Source organism: Microcebus murinus, chromosome 4 (assembly GCF_040939455.1).
Source record: "Microcebus murinus isolate Inina chromosome 4, M.murinus_Inina_mat1.0, whole genome shotgun sequence".
Classification (NCBI taxonomy): Eukaryota; Metazoa; Chordata; class Mammalia; order Primates; family Cheirogaleidae; genus Microcebus; species Microcebus murinus.
This window is the reverse complement of record NC_134107.1, coordinates 45,219,862-45,245,564: the sequence shown is the minus strand read 5'-3', so window position 1 is coordinate 45,245,564 and position 25,703 is coordinate 45,219,862. Positions and strand designations below refer to the sequence as shown.

General features: G+C 37.3%; 1 protein-coding gene and 1 pseudogene across 2 annotated transcripts in view; both read right to left on the bottom strand.

Moving 5' to 3' along the window:
- The window catches only part of PIK3C2A (phosphatidylinositol-4-phosphate 3-kinase catalytic subunit type 2 alpha), a 106,626-nt gene that overhangs the window by 71,349 nt on the left and 9,574 nt on the right, over positions 1-25,703 (bottom strand). For both annotated transcript variants that reach the window (XM_012780671.2, XM_012780672.2), the window contains exon 2: positions 8,559-9,693. In XM_012780671.2, the coding sequence (XP_012636125.2) occupies positions 8,559-9,629 (1,071 nt within the window). In that variant the 5' untranslated portion in view covers positions 9,630-9,693. The remainder of the gene's footprint in view (positions 1-8,558; positions 9,694-25,703) is intronic.
- Positions 10,679-10,768, bottom strand: LOC142870865 (uncharacterized; annotated as a pseudogene).

Genomic DNA, 25,703 nt, shown 5'->3' with positions numbered 1-25,703 from the left:
CTAGCCTGGGCAACAAAGCGAGACTGTCTCAAAAAAAAAAAAAAAAAAAAAAAAAATCAATCTTCCATCTTGAAGGCAGTCAGGCAGGAGGAGTTGCCCCTTACTCTTAAGAGAGTCGGTCAGTCTTCAGACCTTCAATTAACTAGATGAGGCCCACCCACATTAGGCAGACAACCTGCTTTAGCCAGTCTACCAATTCAAATATTTATTTTACCCAGAAACACCCTCATAGACATACCCAGAATAATGGTTGACCAACTGTTTGGGCACCCCATAGCGTAGTCAAGTTGACACCTAATTAACTATCACAGCATCTCAACCATAGAGAGCCAAGGAGTCACATCACTGCAAGAGTCTAGATCAGTAGCTTTCAATCTGAGTACCTTGGAGCCTCGAAAATAAAGCACTGACCAAGGGAGAACAGTAAAAGTTATTACAGACAACCAAGAAGAAAACCTTTGGGAAAATGCTTATGTCTAAAGGCTACACAAAGGAAAAGGAGTCAAGGATCACAGGAGGAAAAGTAGGTAGTAGATTTACACAAGGCAATAGAAGTTTCAAGAAAAGAACATAGTCAATTTTTGAAAACTAAGCAAAAGGACTGGACAGTGAATATGGTCACTGGGATGGCAATTAGTAGTAGTATTACCAGAAAAAGAAGTTTTTGCAATATGATGGGAACAAGAGGAGGATGGCAAGAGACTGGAAAGGCAGTGAGTACAAATTCTTTTTTAAGGACTAATAACTTTGGGGAAGATAGGAACAAACAGGAACAAGAGAAGATGTAAAAGAATCAACGTTTTGGAAAAGGGAAAAAATATCTCTTCCCTCCAAACCAGAAAGAAGAGGGAAATGTGAGGGGGACAAGTTTACACAACAGTTGGCCTTAACCTCAATTAAAAAAAATGGTAAGAGAGGTCACAAAAATATATCAGTACATACTGTAAAGGAAAATAAAAATCTCAGGTCCACCCCCTCAACTCTTCATACAGAAGGTAAGGTCAACCCTAGAGTCAAGTCATGCAATACTTTCTTCCAAATGAAGTTACTGCCATTATGCTTTAGCCAGATATCCAAGGGAAGATAAAAAGGCTCAGGCTTCCTCAAGGACTGTCCCCATGTATCATTCATAAGGAAATTCTTTGCTGGCCTCCTGTAAACAAGGACATTCAATTGTAACTTTAGGTATGCAAGCCAAGTCTAGCTCCTAAAACTAAAGTCTGTTCAATTCCACACTAATAATGCTGATTACAGGTTTATCTTCCCAGGTGAGGAACAGAGACAAGCACAACCATTCTTCCACCTACCCAGGGATACCTACACAATTGATTCTTCCTTTACTCCCTTTTTCTCTTCAGACATTCACCTTATCTTATATAAAATGTAGATTTCCTGAGCGTACCAAAGTCTCAGAAGAATGCAACCATTTGCCTCAACACCAACCCCTCTCCCCCTTTCTTTCTGTATGCCCTCTCCCCTTAAGTACTGAATTCCCAAATCCCTCTTTGCAGAGCACAGGTCACAGATGCTCTATGGTTTGTGCTTTTCCCAGATGAGTCCTCAAACTTTCGCTTAATAAACCTCCACTGATTGAGATCTTCGCCTCACTTATTTTGGGTTGTCTACAGAAGTTTAAGGTGCATGCCATATTACCAAGAAATTAGATGGAACACAGCACTAAGTTTCCAATAAAGATACTTTAAGCATAAAATATATCAGTTACTATTCAGAACAAAGTTGGTTACACCTTTATTTGAATTTTTTTTATTACAAATAGACTTAAATGAGCTATTCAAATACTCAGCCAATGAAAATGTTTTAATTTTTCCTCTTCTTTAAAATTAATGAAAGACATTTTGCCAGTGGGAATATAAATGTTTACTGCTAATACAATTAACTTTTAGAAAGAGTTAATATCCACGGAACTTTGCAAAACCACTTATATGAAAATAATTTGATCCATTACTAAAATATTTGAAATCTGCTAAAAGTAGCTAAAATCACAGCTATTAACTAAAAGTTTGAGTTAAACTTAAATTGCCAGAAGACACAGTTTTAAGTACTGTGCCTCTTCCTGGTTTTGGTCACAAAAAATTTGAACTAAAGTATTTAGGTTATTATTAACAAAACAAAAGACACTAGAAGGAAACAGGAAGTAAGTTTGCTGAGTGAGAAGAAAAATACTATAGTTGAGTTTTTACCACAAAGCACAAAATTCTTACAGGAAATGAACACTTAAGTACGTGAAGTAATTATAAAGGGCATTGCAATTATTCCCTTCCCAACAGAAATACAAGCTTCAGGGAAAAAACTATGTAAATACACAGGGATGAATGGTGTATGAAAAATTAAAAATTAAAAGCTCCGTGCCAATGAATTGTGCCACAGACTTCCAAAGTTAGCCTATTACTAACATTCTGTTTCCCCCTCTAGTTTTTTCTATACCAAAACAAACTTTACCTTTGTGCTCACAAACAAAATGATGAAATCTTAACATTATTAAAGGGCTTAGAATTTTAGAATACAAAAATCCTTTCTGTAGTATTTTTAACAGGTGCACTGTAAACTTTATAAGTTACTTTGTAGATATTTAACCATAACACCTGCCTCCTTGAATTTTCTTCCCCATTGGTTCTTGTTCTACTTTTTGGGACACTAGATTTTAAAATTAAGCTACTAAATTGAATTTGTCAATTCATAGAAAAAAATATAAACAAATAGGATTTGCTTGAATTTAAGCTTTTTTTTTTTGAGACAGAGTCTCCCTCTGTTGCCCAGCTACAGTGCCATGGCGTCAACCTAGCTCACCGCAACCTCAAACTCCTGGGCTCAAGCAACCCTTCTCCCTCAGCCTCCCGAGTAGCTGGTACTACAGGCATGTGCCACCACGCCTGGCTAATTTTTTCTATATATTTTTAGTTGGCCAATTAATTTCTTTCTATTTTTAGTAGAGACGGGGTCTTGCTCTTGCTCAGGCTGGTTTCGAACTCCTGACGTTGAGCAATCCGATCCTCCCGCCTCGGCCTCCCAGAGTGCTAGGATTATAGGCGTGAGCCACTGTGCCGGCCAATTTTAAGCTTTTTTAATACAATCTATTTTAATTTTAGCACTTGCTGCCACTTGTTTCTATTAAAATCTAGCACAAACTGCTACCTAAGGTAGCACAGATACACTTAATACGTTTAGTATATTAAAAAAAAAAAGGTCAAGAATGGAAAAACAAGCACCACATGTACTCACCAGCAAATTGGTATTAACGGATCAACACCTAAGTGGACATATAGGAGTAACATTTATCAGGTGTCAGGAGGATGGGAGGGGGAAGGAGAGGATGAGTATATACAACCACAACGAGTAAGATGTGCAACGTTTGGGGGATGGACAAGCCTGAAGCTCTTACTCGAGGGGGGAGGGGGAATGGGTAATATATGTAACCTTAACACTTGTACCCCCATAAATACGCAAAAAAAAAAAAAAGCATCCCATTCTTCTGAAAAAAAATTAGATCATTATCTTTTAGGTATTCTCCCTAAATTGATTTAAAAACCTACGTCCAAAACACAAAACCTGAAAAAGCCCACCAAAGTCCATTTCCTCTTTTACATGGCAACTTGCCGTATTAAAAATATTATTTCTGAAAGGGATCTCAGATGTCATCTAGTCTAACCAAATTTATTTCATGGATGAAGAAACTCAGATTCAGAGAGGGACTTTATCTTCCTTCTGCAGGCAAAATACTTCCAATTTTTTCAAGATTTCCTTAAATGGCATAACTTCTAGATCCAGAATACCATAATCTCTTTTCAAGTCACATGCTGGTTTACTCAAGGCCCTCTTAAAATGTGAGGCTCGAACATAATTATTAGTTGGGGTTTTAATAGAGCAGATTATTATCATGGAATGATAATCAATACCTCCTCAGTCATGCTGCAATTAAACTCCTTTAAGATGGCAGGTAGTCTGAGCTACATCAATTCAGATAGTGTGATGTTAGTAAAGTCGATGTATTAATAGCTATGATCTCTAACTGATCAGCTGAACAAGTCATGTGATCTTTGCTTACCTGGTTTTGACTAAAATCCCTCATAACCCATTTGCTTATATCTCTCATAACCCATTTTAAATCTAGGAATATGTTCCTACTAAAACTAATCCTGCCCAGCAGCCTAGTTAATTAATTCCTACAGTCTGAGCAACAATCATGTGACCTGATTACCTAGATCTCCCAAGGTGACTTTCTTCCTATCTCTAGGAAATTATCCTCCTTAATCCTGCAAGGCACTTTTTGAAAGCACCCCAATAAGGAAATTATCAAGATGGTACTGTGACAAATATTACAAAGGAGCAGGAAAAGATGTATACTATCAAGATATAAACTTCCAAGATGGTACTATGACCAATATGAAAAAGGAGGAGAAAAAGACGTATACAGGGAGACATTCATGGGTGTCACAGCCCTGCCCCCAAAGGAGAGCGTGAAGAACACATGTTGAACTATAAGTGACCAGTCTACACTAAAGAGGGCCAGCAGGAAAAGGAAGGTGAGTTTTGCAATAAAAACATTAGCAACCTATGCTATGGGTTTTGAGCTGAAAAGAAACTGTTCCCAGGGTACTCTATTTTTACACTTTGCTATTTTGTCCTGTCATTCTCCCAATTTCATAGGTTCCAGAGAATTGAAGAAACTTTTTTAAGTTTGTGAAGCTACTACTTGACCCATGTTTGACTATCTCCTATCACAGGAAATTTATTACATCCAAAACAGCACATTCTATCACTGGAGTTTATAAAAATGGCAGTGGGGGAACTATTAGAGTCAAATGCATTTGAATATCAGAGCTTTGCTTCTTATAAATAGTTCTGTAGCCCTCTCCTTGACCTCTAATTTGTTATTATGGAAATTTTCAAACATACACAAAAGTAGAATAACATAATGAACACCCGTGTATCCATCACCAGCTTCAACGATTAGCAATACGTGGCTAATCTTGTTTCATCTATAAACCCCCCAAAACTTTACCATCGCACTCAATTTTATTAAAGCTATTACTAATTTATTACATTTCATTTGTAAATTCTTCAGTATACATCTCTAAATATAAGAGCTCATTTAACTAACTGCAATACTGTTGCAATACCAAAATAGTAACAGTAAGTCCTTCACTTCTTTACATCTTAGTTTCCTCAACTGTAAAATAGAGTTGGGTCACTCTGGCTTCATAGGATTTTTGTGAACTCTCTATTGTCTCAAAAAGAGTTCAGTTTTAATATGTATAACAGATAAAAACATGGAAGCTCTTAGGCTGTGTCCCAGTCTTGGTTTTTGGATAGCAAATAATTCGTCTACCCAGAAACCTCAAGCTACAGTTGGGGAGAGATTTCTCTAGCAGAATATTTACCCAAATGTGACTCTAGCAGTTACATGGACCCTACAGGATGGGAAGATCAGGGGGATTAGTGCTCTCTTGGGTTTTGTTTTTTTGATTATAAATTGAGGTAAAAGTCTCAGAACATAAAATTCACTGCTTCAACTATTTTAAAAATGTGCAATTCATGGCCGGGCGTGGTGGCTCACACCTGTAATCCCAGCACTCTGGGAGGCTGAGACAGGCAGATTGCTCAAGGTCAGGAGTTTGAAACTAGCCTGAGCAAGAGCGAGACCCCGTCTCTACTATAAATAGAAATAAATTAATTGGCCGACTAATATATATAGAAAAAATTAGCCGGGCATGGTGGCGCATGCCTGTAGTTCCAGCTACTCAGGAGGCCGAGGCAGCAGGATTGGTTGAGCCCAGGAGTTTGAGGTTGCTGTGAGCTAGGCTGATGCCATGGCACTCACTCTAGCCTGGGCAACAAAGTGAGACTCTGTCTCAAAAAAAAAAAAGTGCAATTCAGTGGCTTTCAGTACATGCACAGCGTTGTACAACCATGACCACTATCTAATTTCAAAACATTTCATCACTCCAAAAAGAAACCCTGTATCCATTAAGCACTCATTCCCCACTCCACTCCAGCCCCTTACAAAAACTAATCTGCTTTCTTTTTCTATGGATTTGCCTCTTCTGGACATTTCATATAAATGGAATCATATAATTCACAGTCTTTTGTGTCTGGTTTCTTTCACTTTGCATAATGTTTTTAAGATTCATCCATGTTCTCAAAAAAAAAATAAAGATTCATCCATGCTGTAGCAGTATCAGGACTTTATTCCATTTTGTGGGTAAACAGTATTCCATTGTATGGATGTACCATATTTTGTTTATCCATTCCTCAGTTGATGGACATTTAAGTTGTTTCCCCTTTTGGCTATTATGAATAAATCCAACAATCCAATTTTAACACATTGACTGACACACTAGAAAAAAAATTTTTTTCACCGGGGCCACAGAGTTTTATTATGAAAATAAAATAAAAACTTCAAAGACAAAATGATCCTTCCTAATTTAATGAAAAATTTGTTGATTTTTATTGTTTTCTGTGCATGAGTTATATGCAACTTGAAAAATAGTTCTCACGGCTCCTAAGGTGAAGAGATGTCTAAGTTACATATGCTTCACTAGGCCCTGGACTCAAAACTAGCATGAGTTAAATACAACTCACATGGCAGTTATGTGTTAAAAAATGCGCACAGGATTTAAGCAGACATTTCTCAAAAAATGATAAATGGCCAAAAAGCATATGAAAAAATACTCAATATCATTTAGTTATCAGGGAAATCTAAATCAAAACCATAATAAGATACTACTTCACATCCATTAGGATGTCTATAATTTTTTAAAAAGTGAAAAATAACAAGTGTTGAAGAGGGTTTGGAGAAACTAGAACTTTTCATACATCACTGGTAGGAATGTAAAATGGTGCAACCATTATGAACAACAGTTTGTTGGTTCCTCAAAATGCTAAATCATAGAATTACCACATGACCCAACAATTCTACTCCTAAGTATACTTTCTTTTGGGGAAAGAGGGGTGATTCTTGGCTTAAAGTTCTCCCTTTTCCTTTCAAATACTTTAGAGAATGATTATTGTAGTTTTGTTTTAAAAAAAAACAACACCATTTAGCACATGGAATATTAAAAGAAAATCTTAGATTATATTTATGATTCCAATTTAAAATGTATACTTGTGATTTTAAATTGAAAGTTATTGAGATCATTTCAGTAAGTTTGTAAATAATGCCAGAAAGTTTAAGAGAATTTAATAAAATATGTGTATATATATATATTTTTTGTTGTTGTTGCCCAGGTTAGAGTGAGTGCCGTGGCATCAGCCTAGATCACAGCAACCTCAATCTCCTGGGCTCGAGCGATCCTACTGCCTCAGCCTCCCAAGTAGCTGGGACTACAGGCATGCACCACCATACCCGGTTAATTTTTTCTATATATATTAGTTGGCCAATTAATTTATTTCTATTTATAGTAGAGACGGGGTCTTGCTCTTGCTCAGGCTGGTTTCGAACTCCTGACCTCGAGCAATCCACCCGCCTCGGCTTCCCAGAGTGCTAGGATTACAGGCATGAGCCACCACGCCTGGCCTAAAATATATTTCTTAGTGTGAGTTGCAGTCAAAATACATTTAGGAAGCACTGCACTAGTTAAGATTTTTGTGGATTCTAATTATGTCATCCAAAACATCCTCATCTTTTTTTTTTAACAAACCTTAACATCTGCTTCTTTCTCCCTAGACATCCAAAATGGCTTTTTAAAGTCAACAATTCAACATAAATCCAGCCAAATCATGCAAAATTCACTTCTCCTTCCTTAAATGCTAATTAGATCCCAATGCCACAATAGCAGTTAGGTACTGATTTAATTAGCTGAACAATATAATTCACAATAAGGTGAGAATGAGGCTTAAATATTCCCCAAATCCACAGATATTATAAGAGCAAAACACAAATCTGCAGTGATAGACTATGTTTGGAAAAGTGTAAAACCCTGCTGCCTCTCTTCTGAGGGAAGACATCCTGCTCCACCTACTCTACCCCTTAACTAATTTTTCCAGATAGACAGTAACACTACATGATCTCAGTAATTACACCATATCAGCTATTGTTTCATTCTTCACCTTTATCAATATGGGTGTTTAAGAAGAATCCTTTAAATGGCTTTTCTCTCTCTCTGGGTTATGTTATTTTTTCATTTGTTCATTCATCCATTATTTTAAAAACAACAAAACAAAATGCATGAGAATTTCTATAATGGAGTTAAAAACCAAATTCCTTGTTTGCCTTGAAAAAAATAAAAGATAAGGAAGAGAAAGGGATCATATATAATGAAGAGACAAATAAAAAATATCTTAAATGCTTCTCAGTGACAGCTAGATCCTTGATTAAGGCATTTTGTTTATAATCCTAGAAAAATATTAACAGCAAGCAATTTTTCAATTGGCCTAATCACATTTAATCCTTTGCCATACAATCTAAGAATCAAAGCACACAAGAGCAAAGAAAAAAAGATTCAAATTAAAAATATTTCTTTTCCTAACAAATTATACATACAAATATGAACTCTGTGTTATACTACTAAGTTTGAGAAGTTAAAAAGAAAAGACTATACCTGAGATATTTGGCCCTGGACTTTTGTAAGCTGAGTTGTTGGAATATTTAAAGACTGGCTTCTTGTTACAGTTGCCCCAGAAAGGGATTTTCCATTCACCTTTCTTTCAAGGTGAAAACTTGCTAGTGATCTCTCTTCAAGAAGAACAGCATCCCAAGGATCTTCTACTAGCAAACTTGGAACATTTTTTTCTTCTTCGTGGTCTAATACTTCCACATTGTCCACCTTAGGCTTACTTAGTGGATCCAAGTCTAACCAGTCAAATTTACTGATATCCTCAGAGTTTGAAGATACTTGTAGATTGCTGGCTGTAGCTTTTGAATTTGTTATCTCCAAATCAGTCCTTGCTCTCCCATTTTTTAAAAATTCTGATGTACTAGCTATTTTGTCAAATAGTTTTGCCATGTCAGGACTGACTATTGGCCGATAGATAGGTAAGCTTCCTTGTGGATGAAAGGGTGTGGTGGGTGTCAAGGGATATGAAAAATATGAAGACTGTCCTGGAAGACTTAAATATATAGGTTCTGTAGATGGAAAAGTAGGCATTCTTGGATTGAAGCCATTCTGGAATGCAGCCTGTTTAGTGTAAGTTGAAGGATAAACGGAAGGCAAAGTATAAGTGGAAGGCCCAGATAATCCAGGTGGCCACTGTCCTCTCTGAATAGTAGGTCTCAGATAGAGCTGTGCTGAAAAGGAAGGGCTCAGAACAGGAGTAACTGGCAATACAGGTGTTCTTTTAGTCTCAAAATTGTCATCCAGTAATAGTTTCTCAAGTTCAGCTTGGGTAAGCTTTTCTACATCAATATCTACTGCCCTTTTTTGGGAATCTGATTCAGGAAACACCATGAGATCATAATCCTGTTTGTTATAAACTTGTGCTTTTTGTCTGGTGCTGCTTGACAACTCAAAGCCTCTCTGATTGTCAGTCACTTGTCTACCCTTTTGCAGTTTTGCTAATGCCTCTGCTTCCATCTGTAATGCTTCTTCTTTGTCCACATCTTTTGTTCTTGTTGGTTCCAGATGTGAAGATGAACATTGCTTAAATCCGTTGTTGCTGGATATCTGAGCCATGTCCACTAAAAAGACCAAACCTTTCCCTAATCTATTTTTCTTGTAGTTTCCAAAATAGCAAGACCTATACATAAAAATAAACATAACACCCAATTAGATTTTCTAAACACAAATATATTTGTTTGCAACCTATCCCATATGATTTTGAAATTGAAGCAACTTACAAAAATACACTATCAAATACATAAAACAGTTGGGTGACATCTGGGCAAAAGAACACTTAATACCTTATACACTGCTAGGTTAAGCAAGATGTTTAGACATATATGACTTTACCCCACTTCCTGACCTAACAGAAAAACTGGCACAGTAAATAAGAAGCTTTCATTCCAGCTGTCATAATGACTGTCATTAACCAGTGGCACTTCTTGGCATGAAATTGACTTAAGTGCTAGTCACTTATATGCAAGAGTTCATATACAGTTTACTGTTACACAAAAAGCTAGTTAAAATGGCTTTGGATCTTTTGATGTTGGTTAAATTGCTCAAAAACACTCAATATCTACTCAAAATAAGGAACTATTTTATCAAAATAATGTGATCAACTAATTAAAGGTTTACACTCTTCTAGAAATGTTGAAAATGTATAATACAACATAGATTCAAAAAATAAGACAAAGTGTTAAGGCTTAAGAAGCTGTAATATTTTGCTCAAAGGTTAAAGTTGGCTGAATTTCTCACAGGTTTTTTTTTTTTTTTTTTTTGAGACAGAGTCTTGCTTTGTTGTCCCGGCTAGAGTGAGTGCCGTGGCATCAGCCTAGCTCACAGCAACCTCAAACTCCTGGGCTCAAGCAATCCTCCTGCCTCAGCCTCCCGAGTAGCTGGGACTACAGGCATGCACCACCATGCCCAGCTAATTTTTTCTATATATATTAGTTGGTCAATTAATTTCTTTCTATTTATAGTAGAGACGGGGTCTCACTTTTGCTCAGGCTGGTTTCGAACTCCTGACCTTGAGCAATCCGCCTGCCTCAGCCTCCCAGAGTGCTAGGATTACAGGCGTGAGCTACCGCGCCTGACCTCTCACGTAGTTTTGATTACATTATTCTTTTCAGATCAGAATTCTAAAAGTTTAAGGGAGGCACATCTCACATATGAGCAGGAAAACCAATCATCATGTTTATGAACTATAAAAGGATTTAATTATCTACTCTGTTTATCTGCAGTTAAATCAACAATTATAATATGAAAACTTCTTTTCAAAATCTTTAAATAAAAAAATAAAAATGTATTTATGAAAAAACTAGAAGGTAGTTTATTTTTAAACCTTCTCATAGATCAGTTTGTAAAAATTTATACTCCTCTATTTAAGAAAAATGTTTAATTCAGACCAAGATTAACCTGTGAAGCTGGTCACATTTCCAGCAGGCACATTTCCTGCTTCTAATCAATATGACAGAAAAGTTAAGTAGTACATTCTGGAGGCACACCACCTTGGTTTAACAAGCTGTATGACCTTAGACAAATGAAAACTTTTCTATGAACCTTACTTTCCTAACTTTTAAAATGAGAAAATATCAACCTCCTAAATTTCTAAATTACTATACAAATTAAACGAATTAGTGCTTATCAGCTGGGTGGGGTGGCTCACACCTGTAATCCTACCACTCTAGGAGGCCAAGGAAGGAGGATCACTTGAGGTCAGGAGTTCAAGACCCGCCTGAGCAATAGTGAGACCCCAGTCTCTACCAAAAACAGAAAAAATTAGCCAGGAGTGGTGGCACATGCCTGTAGTCCCTCTCTTAAGCCCAGGAGTTTAAGGATGCAGTGAGCTATTATGATGCCACACACTCTACCCACGGTAAAAAAAAACTAAAAAAAAAAAGAGCCTTCAGCATAAGCATTAAATAAAAAGTATTGATTACTTATCTAATCTGGTTTGTGATACACCTCAATACCTACAAAGCAAGAAAGCCCATGGTCTTTTTTTGTGGCAAATACAGTGTTTGTCTACAGTATATGCTTAATAAATGCTTGATGAAAGGAGGCAGGGAAAAATCCAAAGTAAATTAAAATTAATATAACACAAATGAAGATCCTAAGTGTTGAGGTAATACTAAAGGAAAAAATGATTAGTGAGGAGAATATGAAGAAAGAGGTATTCAAGGAATGTCCTTGGAATATTCTTGGAGTATTATGTTGTAATTTTTTCATACAACTATAGTTTAATTTCTGAGGCATTTCACTGAAAAGCTATTCCAAATTTTTCTCTTCTATGGTAGACTGCAAAACATAGGCACAATGTACACTTAAAATATGTACACTTGGGAAGGGGTAGGAGAGGATGGGCAAAAACCTACCTAATGAGTACAATCTGAGTGGCAGACACACTTTTAACCCTGACTCAAGCATTACAAAAACGATCCTTATAACCAAAAACATGGATACTCCCATAATACTTTGAAATAAAAAATAAAATAAATTTTAAAGAAGCAAAAAATATATACACTTCATTGTATGTAAACTTTATATCAAAAGAAAAAAATATTGAACTCCTACTAAATACGCACAAAGTACTTACAGAAAAGTACTAACATCTATAATTTACTTTGAAACGCATCCAAAAAATAAGATGAATTGATAAATGGCAGGATGATGGATGGATAAATATGTGATTAGGCAAGTATAGAAAAATGTTAAGGCCAGATGCATTGCCTCACATCTGTAATCCCAACACTTTGAGAGGCCAAGGTGGGAGAATCGCTTGAGGCCAGGAGTTTGAGACCAGCCTGGGCAACACAGGGAGACCCCATCTCTACAAAAAAATTGAAAAATGAGCCAGGTATAGTGGCACATGCCTGTAGTCCCAGCTACTCAGAAGGCAGAGGATGGAGGTTTGCTTGAGCCTAGGAGTTTGAGGTTGTAGTGAACTATGACTGGGCCACTGTACTCCAGCCTGGTTGACAAAGTGAGACACTCTCTCTAAAAAAAAAAAAAAAAAGTTAGTAATAGAATCTAGGTGGTAGGTATATGGGTAGTCACTCTGAAATCCTTTCAACCTGGTTGTCATGACTGAAAATTTTCACAAAAAAAATGTTGGACAGTGGAGAATGCACACAAATTCCTCCCATTCCAGTATACACTTCCCCACTTTGCAATGTGATTTTTTTGCTTCTCCCATAAAGAGGTGGGGTCTATTTCTCTACTCTCTTGATCTGAGCAGGTCTTGTGACTTGCTTTGATCAATAGAATGGAAAGAAGTGACAATGTGGGAGTGGAGTTCCAACAGTAGTTCACATGAGGCCTTTATTGCCTCAGCTCTTCTCTTGAAACCTGGCCGCTGCCACATTACTGTTCACTGAGGTAAGAGAGAACCAGAGAGAGACGCACTGCCAACAGCCAGCACCAGCCACCAGACATTTGAGTGAAGCTACCATGTTTGACCATCTATCCACACTTCAGGTGACCACAGCTACATGAGTGACCCAAGACCACAGATGAGCTTAAGCCAAATAGCTAACCCATAGAGAATCATTTTGGAATGGTTTGTAAGATAGCAATAGATAACTGACAAACCTTTTCTTCTTACTTTTAAAAGACAAAAGGAAAGCCATTTAACTATTTAAAGACAAACTTCTCTGTTTAATTTCTACCACCATACCTTCCTTTCATGTCCTCAGAGAATGAGCAGTTCTTTCCCTTCTAAGACTACATCCTCCATATATATCCTTAACCCCCTTGAATTTCCCTCAGCTTTTTTATTAAGGTTTACCTCCTTTGAATTGTTAATTTCTGCTTTACTAGCTTAGTCTCCTCTGCCATAAAAATACTTATATTCAGGGGGGGAAAAATCTTAACATTCCCCTTTAGACTCCAGTAGCTACCATTTTAACTTTCTTCTTTCATTGCCAAACTCCTCAAATGAGTGACCAGTAAAGTCCTTTCTTTTACAAGTTCTGCCTTGGAAAAGCTCTACTTGCTCTTCAGGGCCCAATTCAAATACTATCTCCACTCAGAAGCTTTTCCTAAGCAGCTTTTATCAGAATTCATCTTTTTAAATCAATCAAAGATTTTTATGACAGCTTTTTCTTTTTGTCGACTTTTTGCTATTTGCCCACTCAACATCTTTGCTTCTGACAGTAGAACCTATAGCTTCCTTTTTGGATACTGCTTCTCTCCTTCTTATCTCCTATAGTTAAAACAGAACTTGACCATCTCTCTGCCCTACACCTCACCTCCAACCACTCCAAAGGGTCCAAACCTGGCCCTTCAGAGTTAACCCCAGGACTTCTGCTGAAACTGTTTGAAAAGGAAGCTTTTTGTTGAAGTTGCCAAGCTGATGCAAAGTGGGAGATGCTGCCTAAAAATGAATCCAAGCCAGAAGAAAGCAGAGCTAAAATAAAATGTAGCTAGATTCTCAATAATATTACATTAAGCATCTGGATACAACCATGCCCAAGGCAAATATTTTCATTTACATAAGCCAATAGATTCCCCTTTTTGCTTAAGCCAGTTTAAAATGAGTTTCTGTCACAACCAAACACATCCTGATTAACACAGAATCTGTGAACCTGTGTTTCTACCCAAAAGAATAAAATCAGCTTCTTAAGTGCAAAGACCTACTTATTCATTTCTTTTGTTCCTCACAACATTTAAAAGCATCTATTGTCCAAACTGCAAGGGGTTTCGGTCTAAGTCCAGTTTCTCATCACATAAAAATCCAATTATTGAGATGAGGATTGCCTCATCTCATGGAAGAAAGGAATTTTTAATACAGATATCAGGGGAAAGGTAGAAACTGCCTCAACTCCCTCTCTCTAAGGGATATCACGTGCTTTGGTGTAGGCCGTTGCTGTATCTCACAAGGGGCTATATGAATTGGGGTCAGTTGTAGGGGACAGTGAATCTTGGCATTAGGCAATCTGCCCTGGTGCCTTCAGAATCTCAATTCCTTTGTCTTGTAGAAAATTCCAACATTTCCGGCCAGGTATGGTGATTCATGTCTATAATCCCAGCACTTTGGGAGGCCAGAGAATCGCTTGAGGCCAGGAGTCCATGATTTCCAGGAACCAACTCAAAGGGCCAAACAGTTAAGGGAAAGGATTATAAAAAACACATGGGGGTTCACGGAGGTGGTTACACACCCTGCTTAACAAAAATGGAACTTAATTTACTGAACATGGGTTTCAACAAGAAAGAATAAGGGCTATCGGACAGTCTTAAAGAAAGCAGGTCAGTGGCACAATATACAGCATACAGCAGGAGAAATAAATGTAATCCCCTTTCACTGAATACCATAATACACTATTTTTTCACAAAATCAGATGGATTAAAACAAAATGCATTTTACAAAGAGATAAAGGCACTTAACCATAATTCATCTTCCAATGCCAATTTGTTATCTAAGAGTTCTCCTGGTTACCATATTTGGTAACGAACAATACAACATTTGCCCTGAAAGGGTGATATGGATTTTTAAAAGAAGTTTTTGATACTTTATTCATTGGAGAACACACTTTGTCTAAATATTTCAAATGAATGTTAACTCTCATTTACTAACAGAGATAAAATTAATAGTTTGAAATACATTTTAATAGTGTGGGTTTTTTTGTCACATCACTGATTTATTTGCTTGCTCTGTTTCTAATACCAACATCCAAAGTAGTATAATGCAAAAGTAAATTCAACTCTAAGTAGTAATAAATGAGTTGTCTGCTAGCAACTAAGTTATCATATTTTCATTTTCTAAGAGGTTATCATGCATGTATACTCAATGGTAATAACAGGATTTAACAGATTGCCCAAAAGTAACCCTGTGCTTCAGCTATTTTTCTGAGGCTGCTGCACTGACATGCTCCATTAATTTTTTTAAAATAAAACTTCATTTCATGACAAACATTTGGCAGGAAATCACTTCCTACATGCTAATTCGAAATGAAAACTTCAACGCTAATGTTCCCCTAATGCAAGCAGGAAAAAAAAATATAACTAGTATTTGAATGAGAACTGTATACTATCTGCCAAAATTTTCCCAACATAAAGTAACTCAGTGAAGATCACATGGCAACAGCTACTTTAAAATTCTTCAAAAGAGGGCAATTAAACTATTCAGTTAAACTTTTGGATACTATTTGCATACTCAAAAACAGAAGAATTATTTTAAAAGCTCTTGGCTTCTTCTATAGTAGACATTCATTTACAATTTACATTTAAATCTCAGAAAAAAAAAAATAAGTCAGTCCTGCTACCCATCTAAATGCTTTCTAATCTTGAAAATTCAAGACACCTAAGAAAATGGAGAAACAATTATTTGAATTCATCAATACAGATATGCCTCCTCTAAAATGAAAATGAACCTCAAAGAAAAATAATGGTACCTCCATGGAACTGAGTACTATATCACCATTAAAAATAAAATTCTGAAGACTATAGTAGCCATGGAACATGTTTGCCAAAACTGTAGCAAATACAGATACTATATGCTAAACATTGCTTCAGGTAATGTATTAACTAATTTAATCCACACAAATTTTATAAAGTAGCTACCATTATTATTCCTAGTTTACAAATGAAGAAATTTAAGCACACAAGTTATGTAATCTGCCCATCCACATAGCAGCTAGCAAGTGGTAGAATCACGATTCAAATCTAGAGAGTGCTAATTCACCACAATATATTTTTATGTTATTTAGAATCAATGTCTAAATTAATTGATCCATTATAAATAACTTTCTTCCTCAATAGTAAAGTTATTTCTTTCTACATTAATAAATGTTACTGTCTCTTTTAATTCTTTTTTTTTTTTTTTTTTTTTTTTTGAGACATTGAGTCTCACACTGTTGCCCAGGCTAGAGTGAGTACCATAGCGTCAGCCTAGCTCACAGCAACCTCAAACTCCTGGGCTCAAGCAATCCTGCTGCCTCAGCCTTGAGTAGCTGGGACTACAGGCATGCGCCACCATGCCCAGCTAATTTTTTCTATATATATTAGTTGGCCAATTAATTTCTTTCTATTTATAGTAGAGACAGGGTCTCACTCTTGCTCAGGCTGGTTTCGAACTCTTGACCTTGAGCAATCCTCCCGCTTCGGCCTCCCAGAGTGCTAGGATTACAGGCGTGAGACATTGAGTCTCACTTTGTTGCCCAGGCTAGAGTGAGTGCCATAGCATCAGCCTAGCTCACAGCAACCTCAAACTCCTGGGCTCAAGCAATCCTGCTGCCTCAGCCTTGAGTAGCTGGGCCTTAGCCTTGCCTGGCCTCTTTTAATTCTATCATGAGGTAGTTAATACTGCTATTTAGTTATAACATGTACCAAATCAGTTAATTTATCACCACCAGATGACTAGCAAATTTGTAATTTCACTGAGGGCAAGAATTCTTCACTTTATACATCTACTTGAAATTGCTTGACAAAAAAAAAAAAAAAAGAATTCTTCACTTTATTCATCCTCTACTCTCAAACTTCTAATGCAGTTGTTGAATGAATGCATCAATGACTAGAGAACATTAGACACCATTTCCTTTTATCAACGAGAAGCTCAAATTCTGAAACAAAAAAAGCCAGCTAAAAGAGCTCACTGATTAATAATTCAACCTTTACTGAAAAATCACATGGTTGAGTTTAAAATAAACAAGTGAGGGGGGGGAGGAGGTTGAAAACTAGGAGGGAGATAACAATGGAAAACTAAAAATAGGAGGTGCTTCATCTGTGTTAAAAGGAAAAACCTCAATAGATGAGAACATAATATTCTCCTATCTTTACTGATTCATGTAGGGGAAAAAAAACTCATGAAACAAAAGAAACCTAGTATTGTGGTATCAGTAACTATACAAATTTGTCACAGAGATGAAATGGAAGAATGTCTAAGTATTGGGTAGGATTCGGTTAGAACAATACATCTAATAGAAATAGAATGCACATCCCATGTAATTTAAAATTTCCTACAGCTGCATTAATGAAAAGAAACAGATAAAAATTAACAACATATTTAATTTAATTTAATATATCCATTCCCCATCTTCAGACTATCCTCAACACAGGAGCCAGAGTGATCTTGAAAAAAACCTTTATTTTATTACTCCTTTGCTCACAACTTTGAATAGCTCCTATCTCATTCAGAGAAAAGGTAAAATTGTTACAATAGTCCACCAAGCACTCTAAAATTTGCCCTCATTACTCCTCTCCTATAATTTCCCTCTGTTCCTATCACAATGGCCTCCTTGTTCCTGAAGGACATTATGCTCCCAACTCAAGGCCTTTGCTCTTCTATTCCCTCTGACTGGACTGCTCTTCCCCTGAATAGCTTACTCTCTTGCCTCCTTCAAATCTTCATTGAAAAGGTGATATTTGAGAAAAGTCCTCTCTGGTGATCTAATTAAAAATGCAACTTTCTCCAACTCCACTACCAATTACTTATTTTTCTCCTTAGCATTTTGGTATGCCAGCCAGTATACTATATATTTACATATTTATTGTATTGTCTGTATTTCTCCTCTAGACTAAATTTCATGAAGCGAAGATTTATCTGTTTGATTCATTGCTGTATCCCAGCACTCTAATCCTGGAACAAGAAAGCTTTCATTCAAATATTTGTTAAACAAATATATGAAATTAAATTTAATATGGACCAGATTAGGAAGCAATTCTTCACTGTAAGGTTCTTTCAATATTCTATTAGATATTTAAGAGTACACAAAAATATCACATTCAAAATGAATATTTTAACGTAGGAGATATAATAAATAGATTTTTAATCCACTTTTGTTGTATTTATTTTCATTTAAAGTATTTGGAAGCCATCTTAAACATGCCAAATAATAAGCTAACAATTTATTTATCTGAGGGAAGAAAATCATGTGTATGCATTCTCAGAAGTGTTCTTCAGAGCCCCATAGTTCTTTACAGTCAGACCAAAACACATTACTATTTTGAAGTACTTGTAAGAAATATAGTACAGTCTAGGTGGGGGATTAGAAATACTGGCCTTGGGCTCAAAGAGCAATCTAACTAAAGATAAATCTTTAGGGATTATCTATGTACACAGCTGAACACCTAAAGTCATGGAAGTAGTTGAGATTGCCCTGGGAGAATGGGTAAAGATAAAAAAGAGACAAGAAGGAAATCAAGAGAGTCACTAATATTTAAGCAGGAAACAGAAGGTCTGAGGGAAATATAACAGGTATAAGGGCTATAATCAGAGAAATACAGGGAATAGAGTGCCTAAGAAGGAAATCGTCAAACATTGTCAGAAACTACAGAGAGATGACATAGGATGAGGACTGCAAAAACATGTTAGATCTAAGAGCTCATAAGTGATTTTTTTTTTTTTTTTGAGACAGAGTCTCGCTTTGTTGCCCAGGCTAGAGTGAGTGCCGTGGCGTCAGCCTAGCTCACAGCAACCTCAAACTCCTGGGCTTGAGTGATCCTTCTGCCTCAGCCTCCCGGGTAGCTGGGACTACAGGCATGCGCCACCATGCCCGGCTAATTTTTTATATATATATCAGTTGGCCAATTAATTTCTTTCTATTTATAGTAGAGACGGGGTCTCGCTCTTGCTCAGGCTGGTTTTGAACTCCTGACCTTGAGCAATCCGCCCGCCTCGGCCTCCCAAGAGCTAGGATTACAGGCGTGAGCCACAGCGCCCGGCCTCATAAGTGATTTTTAAATAGTTTTATTGTGATATAATGCAATTACAAAATTCACCTTTTTAAAAGTACACAATTCAGTTGATTTTAGTATATTCAAAATTCGAAATTTCAGAGTACTTTCGCCACCCCCAAAAGAAACCTGTACCCATTAGCAGTCACTCCTTATTTCCCCTCCCCTTCATTAGTGATTTTTAAAGAAGTGTGGAAAACTAAAGAAAAATAAGGAACAAAAAGTAACAAGGGCATATTATTCTTTCAATTCTTTAATAGTAAAGGGAACTAGGAGAGAGAGGTAAATAGGAGGAGGCAATATCAGAAATAGCTGTTTAAAATCGGAAAGGCCTTCCATGAGGGGCAGACTGAAGGGAAGGATTCAGGGGAAAAGATTGAGAGGCACAGATAGAAGACACATACAAGCTCAGATACTAGATATAGTCCAATAGGATACAATCAGAAGTACAGATACAATCAGAAGCACTTGGAAAGAAAGAGACACCTTAGGAGATTGAGGAAAGTAAGGAACTACAAAGTCAATAACTATTAATAAAACTGGAGGACTAGGGAAAGTCAATGGAAGGAAGCAGACTTATTTTTCACTATCTAAATTTTGGTACAGTTTTAAAGTTTTCATCATTTGCATGCTTTACTATTTCAAAATAAAGATGATAAAGATGTAATAGAGGGATTTTTGCTTATTAGGATATACAATGTGGCAAGAGACTGTCACATACACCCCAACAACAAAAAACAAGCTAGATAAGCTAAAAAAAAAAATAGTTTTAAGACATATCAAGAGCAAAGGACACTAAAAACCCTAATGAATTAAATTCCAGAAACCAATAAGCCCTTCATAGGAGAGAGAAGCCCACCACTACTCTAACTCTAGGTACAGCAGCAGCAGGAGGAAATGTATTCCAGAGAGAAGAAACAAGCCAGACATTTAACAAAAAAAATATTTTTTTTTTTTTGGAGACAGAATCTTACTCTGTTGCTAGGGCTAGAGTGCCGTGGCATCAGCCTAGCTCACAGCAACCTCAAACTCCTGGGCTCAAGCAATCCTTCTGCCGCAGCCTCCCAAATACTGGGACTACAGGCATGTGCCACCATGCCCAGCTAATTTCTTTCTATTTTTAGTAGAGGCGGGATCTCGTTCTTGCTGAGGCTGGTCTCAAACTCCTGACCTTGAGCAATCCTCCTGCCTCGGCCTCCCACAGTGCTAGGATTACAGGTGCGAGCCACCACGCCTGGCCCTAACAAAAATGTTAATGCCACATGTATACTAGCATGATGGATTAAAATTCTCAAGAGTGGTGGAGCTGAGTGTTCTTAAGTGCTGAAATAAGAATTATAAGGAAGCCGGGCGCGGTGGCTCACGCCTGTAATCCTAGCTCTCTGGGAGGCTGAGGCGGGCGGATTGCTCAAGGTCAGGAGTTCGAAACCAGCCTGACCAAGAGGGAGACCCTGTCTCTACTATAAACAGAAAGAAATTAATTGGCCAACTAATATATATAGAAAAAATTAGCCGGGCATGGTGGTGCATGCCTGTAGTCCCAGCTACTTGGGAGGCTGAGGCAGCAGAATCGCTTGAGCCCAGGAGTTTGAGGTTGCTGTGAGCTAGGCTGACGCCACGGCACTCACTCTAGCCTGGGTAACAAAGTGAGACTCTGTTTCAAAAAAAAAAAAAAAAAAAAAAAAAAAGAATTATAAGGAGACCCAGGCTTGGGACAAGTCTGTACCTATCCACCAACTCTCCCAGAAGTAGATGGAGACAGGTCAGAAGAACTGAAAGTATATGGGCCTCCCCGAAGTACAAGGCTATCATCCTCCAAAGGAGGGCTGGCAGGTGAGCAAAGAAGAAATTCATCTGAGGCACTCCAAGCTTTCAGCTACCAAAGGCTGTGGATGAGGCAGGAGAACTGAGAAAAAGCTCTCCAAGGCATTCCAGACATTCATAGAATGTAAAACAGCTGGCCTCTAGCAGCAAGGGTAAGGGCAGCAAGGCAGAGATCTCCTGAGACACAGAAAGGCAGGAAGCGGGCTTAAAGAACAAAGATAACCTTCCAGCAACCTAAAAAACTGGCAGCCAGGCTGGCAAAACGGATCTCTGGCATCATGTCAGTGCTCAGGTCCCAAATCTTTCTGAAGACGAAGTCATAATTCTATACCGAAGTATTTGAACCCAGTGGTAAAAATAAACTAAAACTACAACGTTCTTCCCAGACACAAGTATAAAAAAAAATAAATAAATAAAAAAATAAAACTATAACGAAGTACAGACTCATCTCACTTAGAAATCAGATTTACTCAATTTAGTAGTCTGACAGAATAAAGGAAATTTTGGAGGTAAATATGAAGTAAATAAATAAACTTAGAGTTTTACTGTTGTTTTATACAAGTTGTCTGGCATACAATCAAATATTATGAGACACACAAAGAAGAAATGTCATCAATGGTCAAGGAAATGGTCAAACAGATTCAGAGATGGCCTAAATGTTGAAATTATTAAACAGTAATTTTAAAATAATTACGATAAAAATACTAAATGATCTAGAAATGGTGGACAACATATAAGAAGAGGTAGAGAATTTCAGCAGAGTGATGAAAACTGTAAAAAAGAATCAAAAAGAAATACTATAAAAGATATACCACAACTGAAGAATTAATTAGATGGACTTAACAGGAGAAGAGATGACTTGCAAGCCTGAAGGCAGATCAATAGAAAAGACAGAATGCGACAGAAGACATATTTGAAGAGGAAATGGCAAGAACTTTCCACAAGTGAAGAAAGATACCAACCAAACAAATCTAAGAAGCTCAGTGAAGCTCAAGCAGGACAAAAATATAGCAGAAAAAGAACCTAATAAGGTTAAGAGTAATGTGAATTAAATGACTACCTGAAATAAATGGCTTTGGTTCTTATTAATATTTGTGGAGTTAGGGTCCAATCAATCAGTGATCTAGAGCAGTTGTCCCCAACCCTCAGGCCATGGACCAGTACTGCCCCAGGGCCGGTTAGGAACCAGGCCACACAGCAGGAGAGGAGCCAGAAAGCTTTCATCTGTATTTATAGCTGCTCCACATCACCAACATTCCCCTCCCCCACCTGTCACCCCCAGGTCCCTGGAAAAACTGTCTTCCACGAAACTGGTCCTTGCTGCCAAAAAGGCTGGGGACCATTGATCTACAGAGTCTATTCCTAAAGAAACCAGAGACATTAAGTTTGGATTTTACAGTCTGTGTAGTAAAGAATTTTGCCTTGCCCAAAGAGAGGTCTTGCCTTTGTTTTCCACTTCTAGGGGATAATCTACATCACAACTGATAGAAGTGTCTTTAAGTTGGGGCCGACCAGCCAGAAAGACCAACCATATGATTTAGGGGAGACTTTGAGTCACCCAGTATCAGTCTGAATCCAACCTAGAGGCTGAGTTCAACTATGTGGGGAATCCGTCAATCATGCCTATGTCATGAAGCCCCAGTTAAAAAATCAGGACACTGAAACTCAGGTGAACTTCCCTGGCTGGCAATACTCCATGCATGTTGTCATACACTGATACTAGAAGAGTAATATATCCTGACTCCATGGGGAAAGAACACCAGAAGCTCCATGTTTGAAACTCTCCCAGACTTGCTTCATTCTATGCACTCCTTTCCTTGATTTTAATCTGTATCTTTTCCCTGTAACAAACTGTAACCCTGAATATAATAGCTCTCAGTGAGTTCTATGCATACTTTTAGCAAGTTATCAAACCTCTGGGAGTCCCTTGCCTCCAAACTTGCAGCTGGTGTCAGAGTTGACACCAGCTGTCAACGGTGGTCTTATGGAAGACTGTGCCCTCAAACTGAGCAGATCTCCACAAAAGTTTTAGGTTTAGTTAATGATGAAAGCTAACCAAAAATTCAGGCTTAACAGAAACGTATGGGTCCATCTATTTGGTTAACCACATATTTACAGATGATACTCTTGCTCTTCAGGGAATACTGCTGTATAGTAAAGCTATATTCTCTAGGCTAGATCCAACCTCATGGATCACTCTATATCAGAACAATCAAACTTTATTTAAAAAGCTGGATAAGCTACACTACTATACTCATCTCCATCTCATATTTTATACAACCCTCTTAGCATATAACAAAATAATTGCTTCTAGTCTGTCCACTACAAAGAACCCCCACAAACAACTGCCATTGAAAGAAAAAGTTATTAAACTATTTACAGCAAATATACTGTTTGACTGAACATTCAGCCAACTATTATCTAATAACAGTTTTAACAGTTCTTTGCTATGGTTTGAATGTCTCCTCTAAAATCATGTTGAAATTTAATTACCACTGTGATGATATTAAGAGGTGGAACCTGGCCAGGCCCAATGGCTCACACCTGTAATCCTAGCACTTTGGGAGGCTGACATGGGAGGATGGCTTAAGGCCAGGAGTTTGAAATTAGCCTAAGCAACACAGCAAGACCTGTCTCCACAAAAAACAGAAAAATTAGCCAGGCAAGGTGGTGTGTACCTGTAGTCCCAGCTACTGGGGAGGCTGGGGCAGGAGGATTGTTTGAGCCCAAAAGTTTGAGGTTGCAGTGAGCTATGATGATGCCACTGCCTCAAAAAAAGAGGTGGAATCTTTAAGAGGTGATTAGGTCATGAAGGCTTTGCCCTCATGAACAGATTAAGGCCAGTATCAGTGAGAGTGGGTTATTGCCAGAATGCGCTCCTGATAAAACGATGAGTTTGGTCTTCTCCTGTGCTTGCTTGTGCCACATTACGACACAGCAAGAAGGCCCTAACCAGATGCCAAGCAGATGTCAGTATGACACTCTCGGACTTCCCAATCTCCAGAACTGTAAGGGAAATAAATATCTTTTCTCTATAAATCACTCAGTCTGTGGTATTCATTATAGCAGCAGAAAATGAATTAAGACATTCTTCCAAAAAAAAAAACTAATCCTGAAATAAGTTTTTTCCCCTGGAGTTAGAAACTGACATTCCCTAAAGATTATTCCCTTACAAATCAGCTTTGTTATTCAATCAAGTTCTATATTTGAAAAACATTCTTAAATCTAAGATGTTAATAGAAATTCAATTTTTAAATTCCTAAATATAGGTATCATGGACTAACAAATGACAAGGACTTCAAGTTAGAAGAAAAGGAGAACTGAGTTCTTGCCCTAGCTCTATTATTAATTAGCTATTCAACTTGGATTAAGCACTTTACCTTTGTGGACATCAATTTCTCAAGTAAATAAGGTGGTTAGACAGTGGATAATAAGATTCATTCCAACTCCTAGATTTTTATAATATTAAATTTGAGTTATTTAATCCTCTTTTCCCAACTCAGATATATTAAATATACAGTTATATTTTTAGGTTAAGGGTGTGATACAATGAAACTTCATTTGAACCTAACATAATTTTACTCTGTGGATCTTTAGTGAAATGTTTTTTGATAAAATTTAAAAACAAGTTAAATCACTAAGCTCGACTATCAAAAATTTTAAATCTCTCAAAAAAATCTTAAAATCTCCATCTATTAAACTTAATATACCTGTGAGGGGTGCTATACTCAATTATTAAGTATAATAGGAAGCCAAACATGGAATTCAAGCAGACTCATTCATGTGATTTGATTTACATTGCTCAAAGACCCCTACTGCTCTGTGGAAAATAGATACAGGAACATAAAAATGGAAACTGAGAAACTAATTAACACATAAATAGTCTAGAAGAGAACCAATAATGATTTGGACTAGGGTGATAATAGTTTAAGAAGTGGTTTGATTCAAGCAAGTAAACAGGCTGGTTTCCGTAATGTAGTGGTTATGTTCGCCTCACACAAGCAAGTAAACAAAATGATAAGCTGAAACAGGAAATGAAATGGGGGGGGACCCCCAGTAATGTGAGAATGATTTAGTTGAGAGGATACTATTTTTAATGGGGCCATGAGGGAAAAGAAGAAATTGGAGCCACAACCTGGACATAAGAATGAGCCACAGGAAAAGCTTAAGAGGAGAGTCTTCCAAAGCTTCTTCACAAGTTTAAAGATGGGTGAGCCTAGCCTGGCTCCCACTCCATTCTTTAACCTCCATATCACTCTATTCTTATGATTATGCATTGCACAAATATCACAAGCATATTCATAAAGGGCTTAATTCTCCTATTTTATAAAAAAGCAATGGCTACACTTTAGTCTAATAAGCACCAGCAGTCATTACCCCACCTTCAGCCTTTAAGAGGCACATGTATGTGTTGAGAGGACAAGGATAGGGGGCAGATACAGTCAAAGCAAGAGGTTCCTATTGAAAGACATTTGCTGACCAAGCAGTTTTCAATCTAATTCAGAATCTGAACAGTACTACAGCTTTATGGAGATAATTACTGAACTTTGGACTACATTTATTACTCATTCATTTGACATGAATCATTAAATAAACTTTGACATTATCCCAATTCCAACATGACAAATAATAGTAAAGCTTTTGTGCTAAATG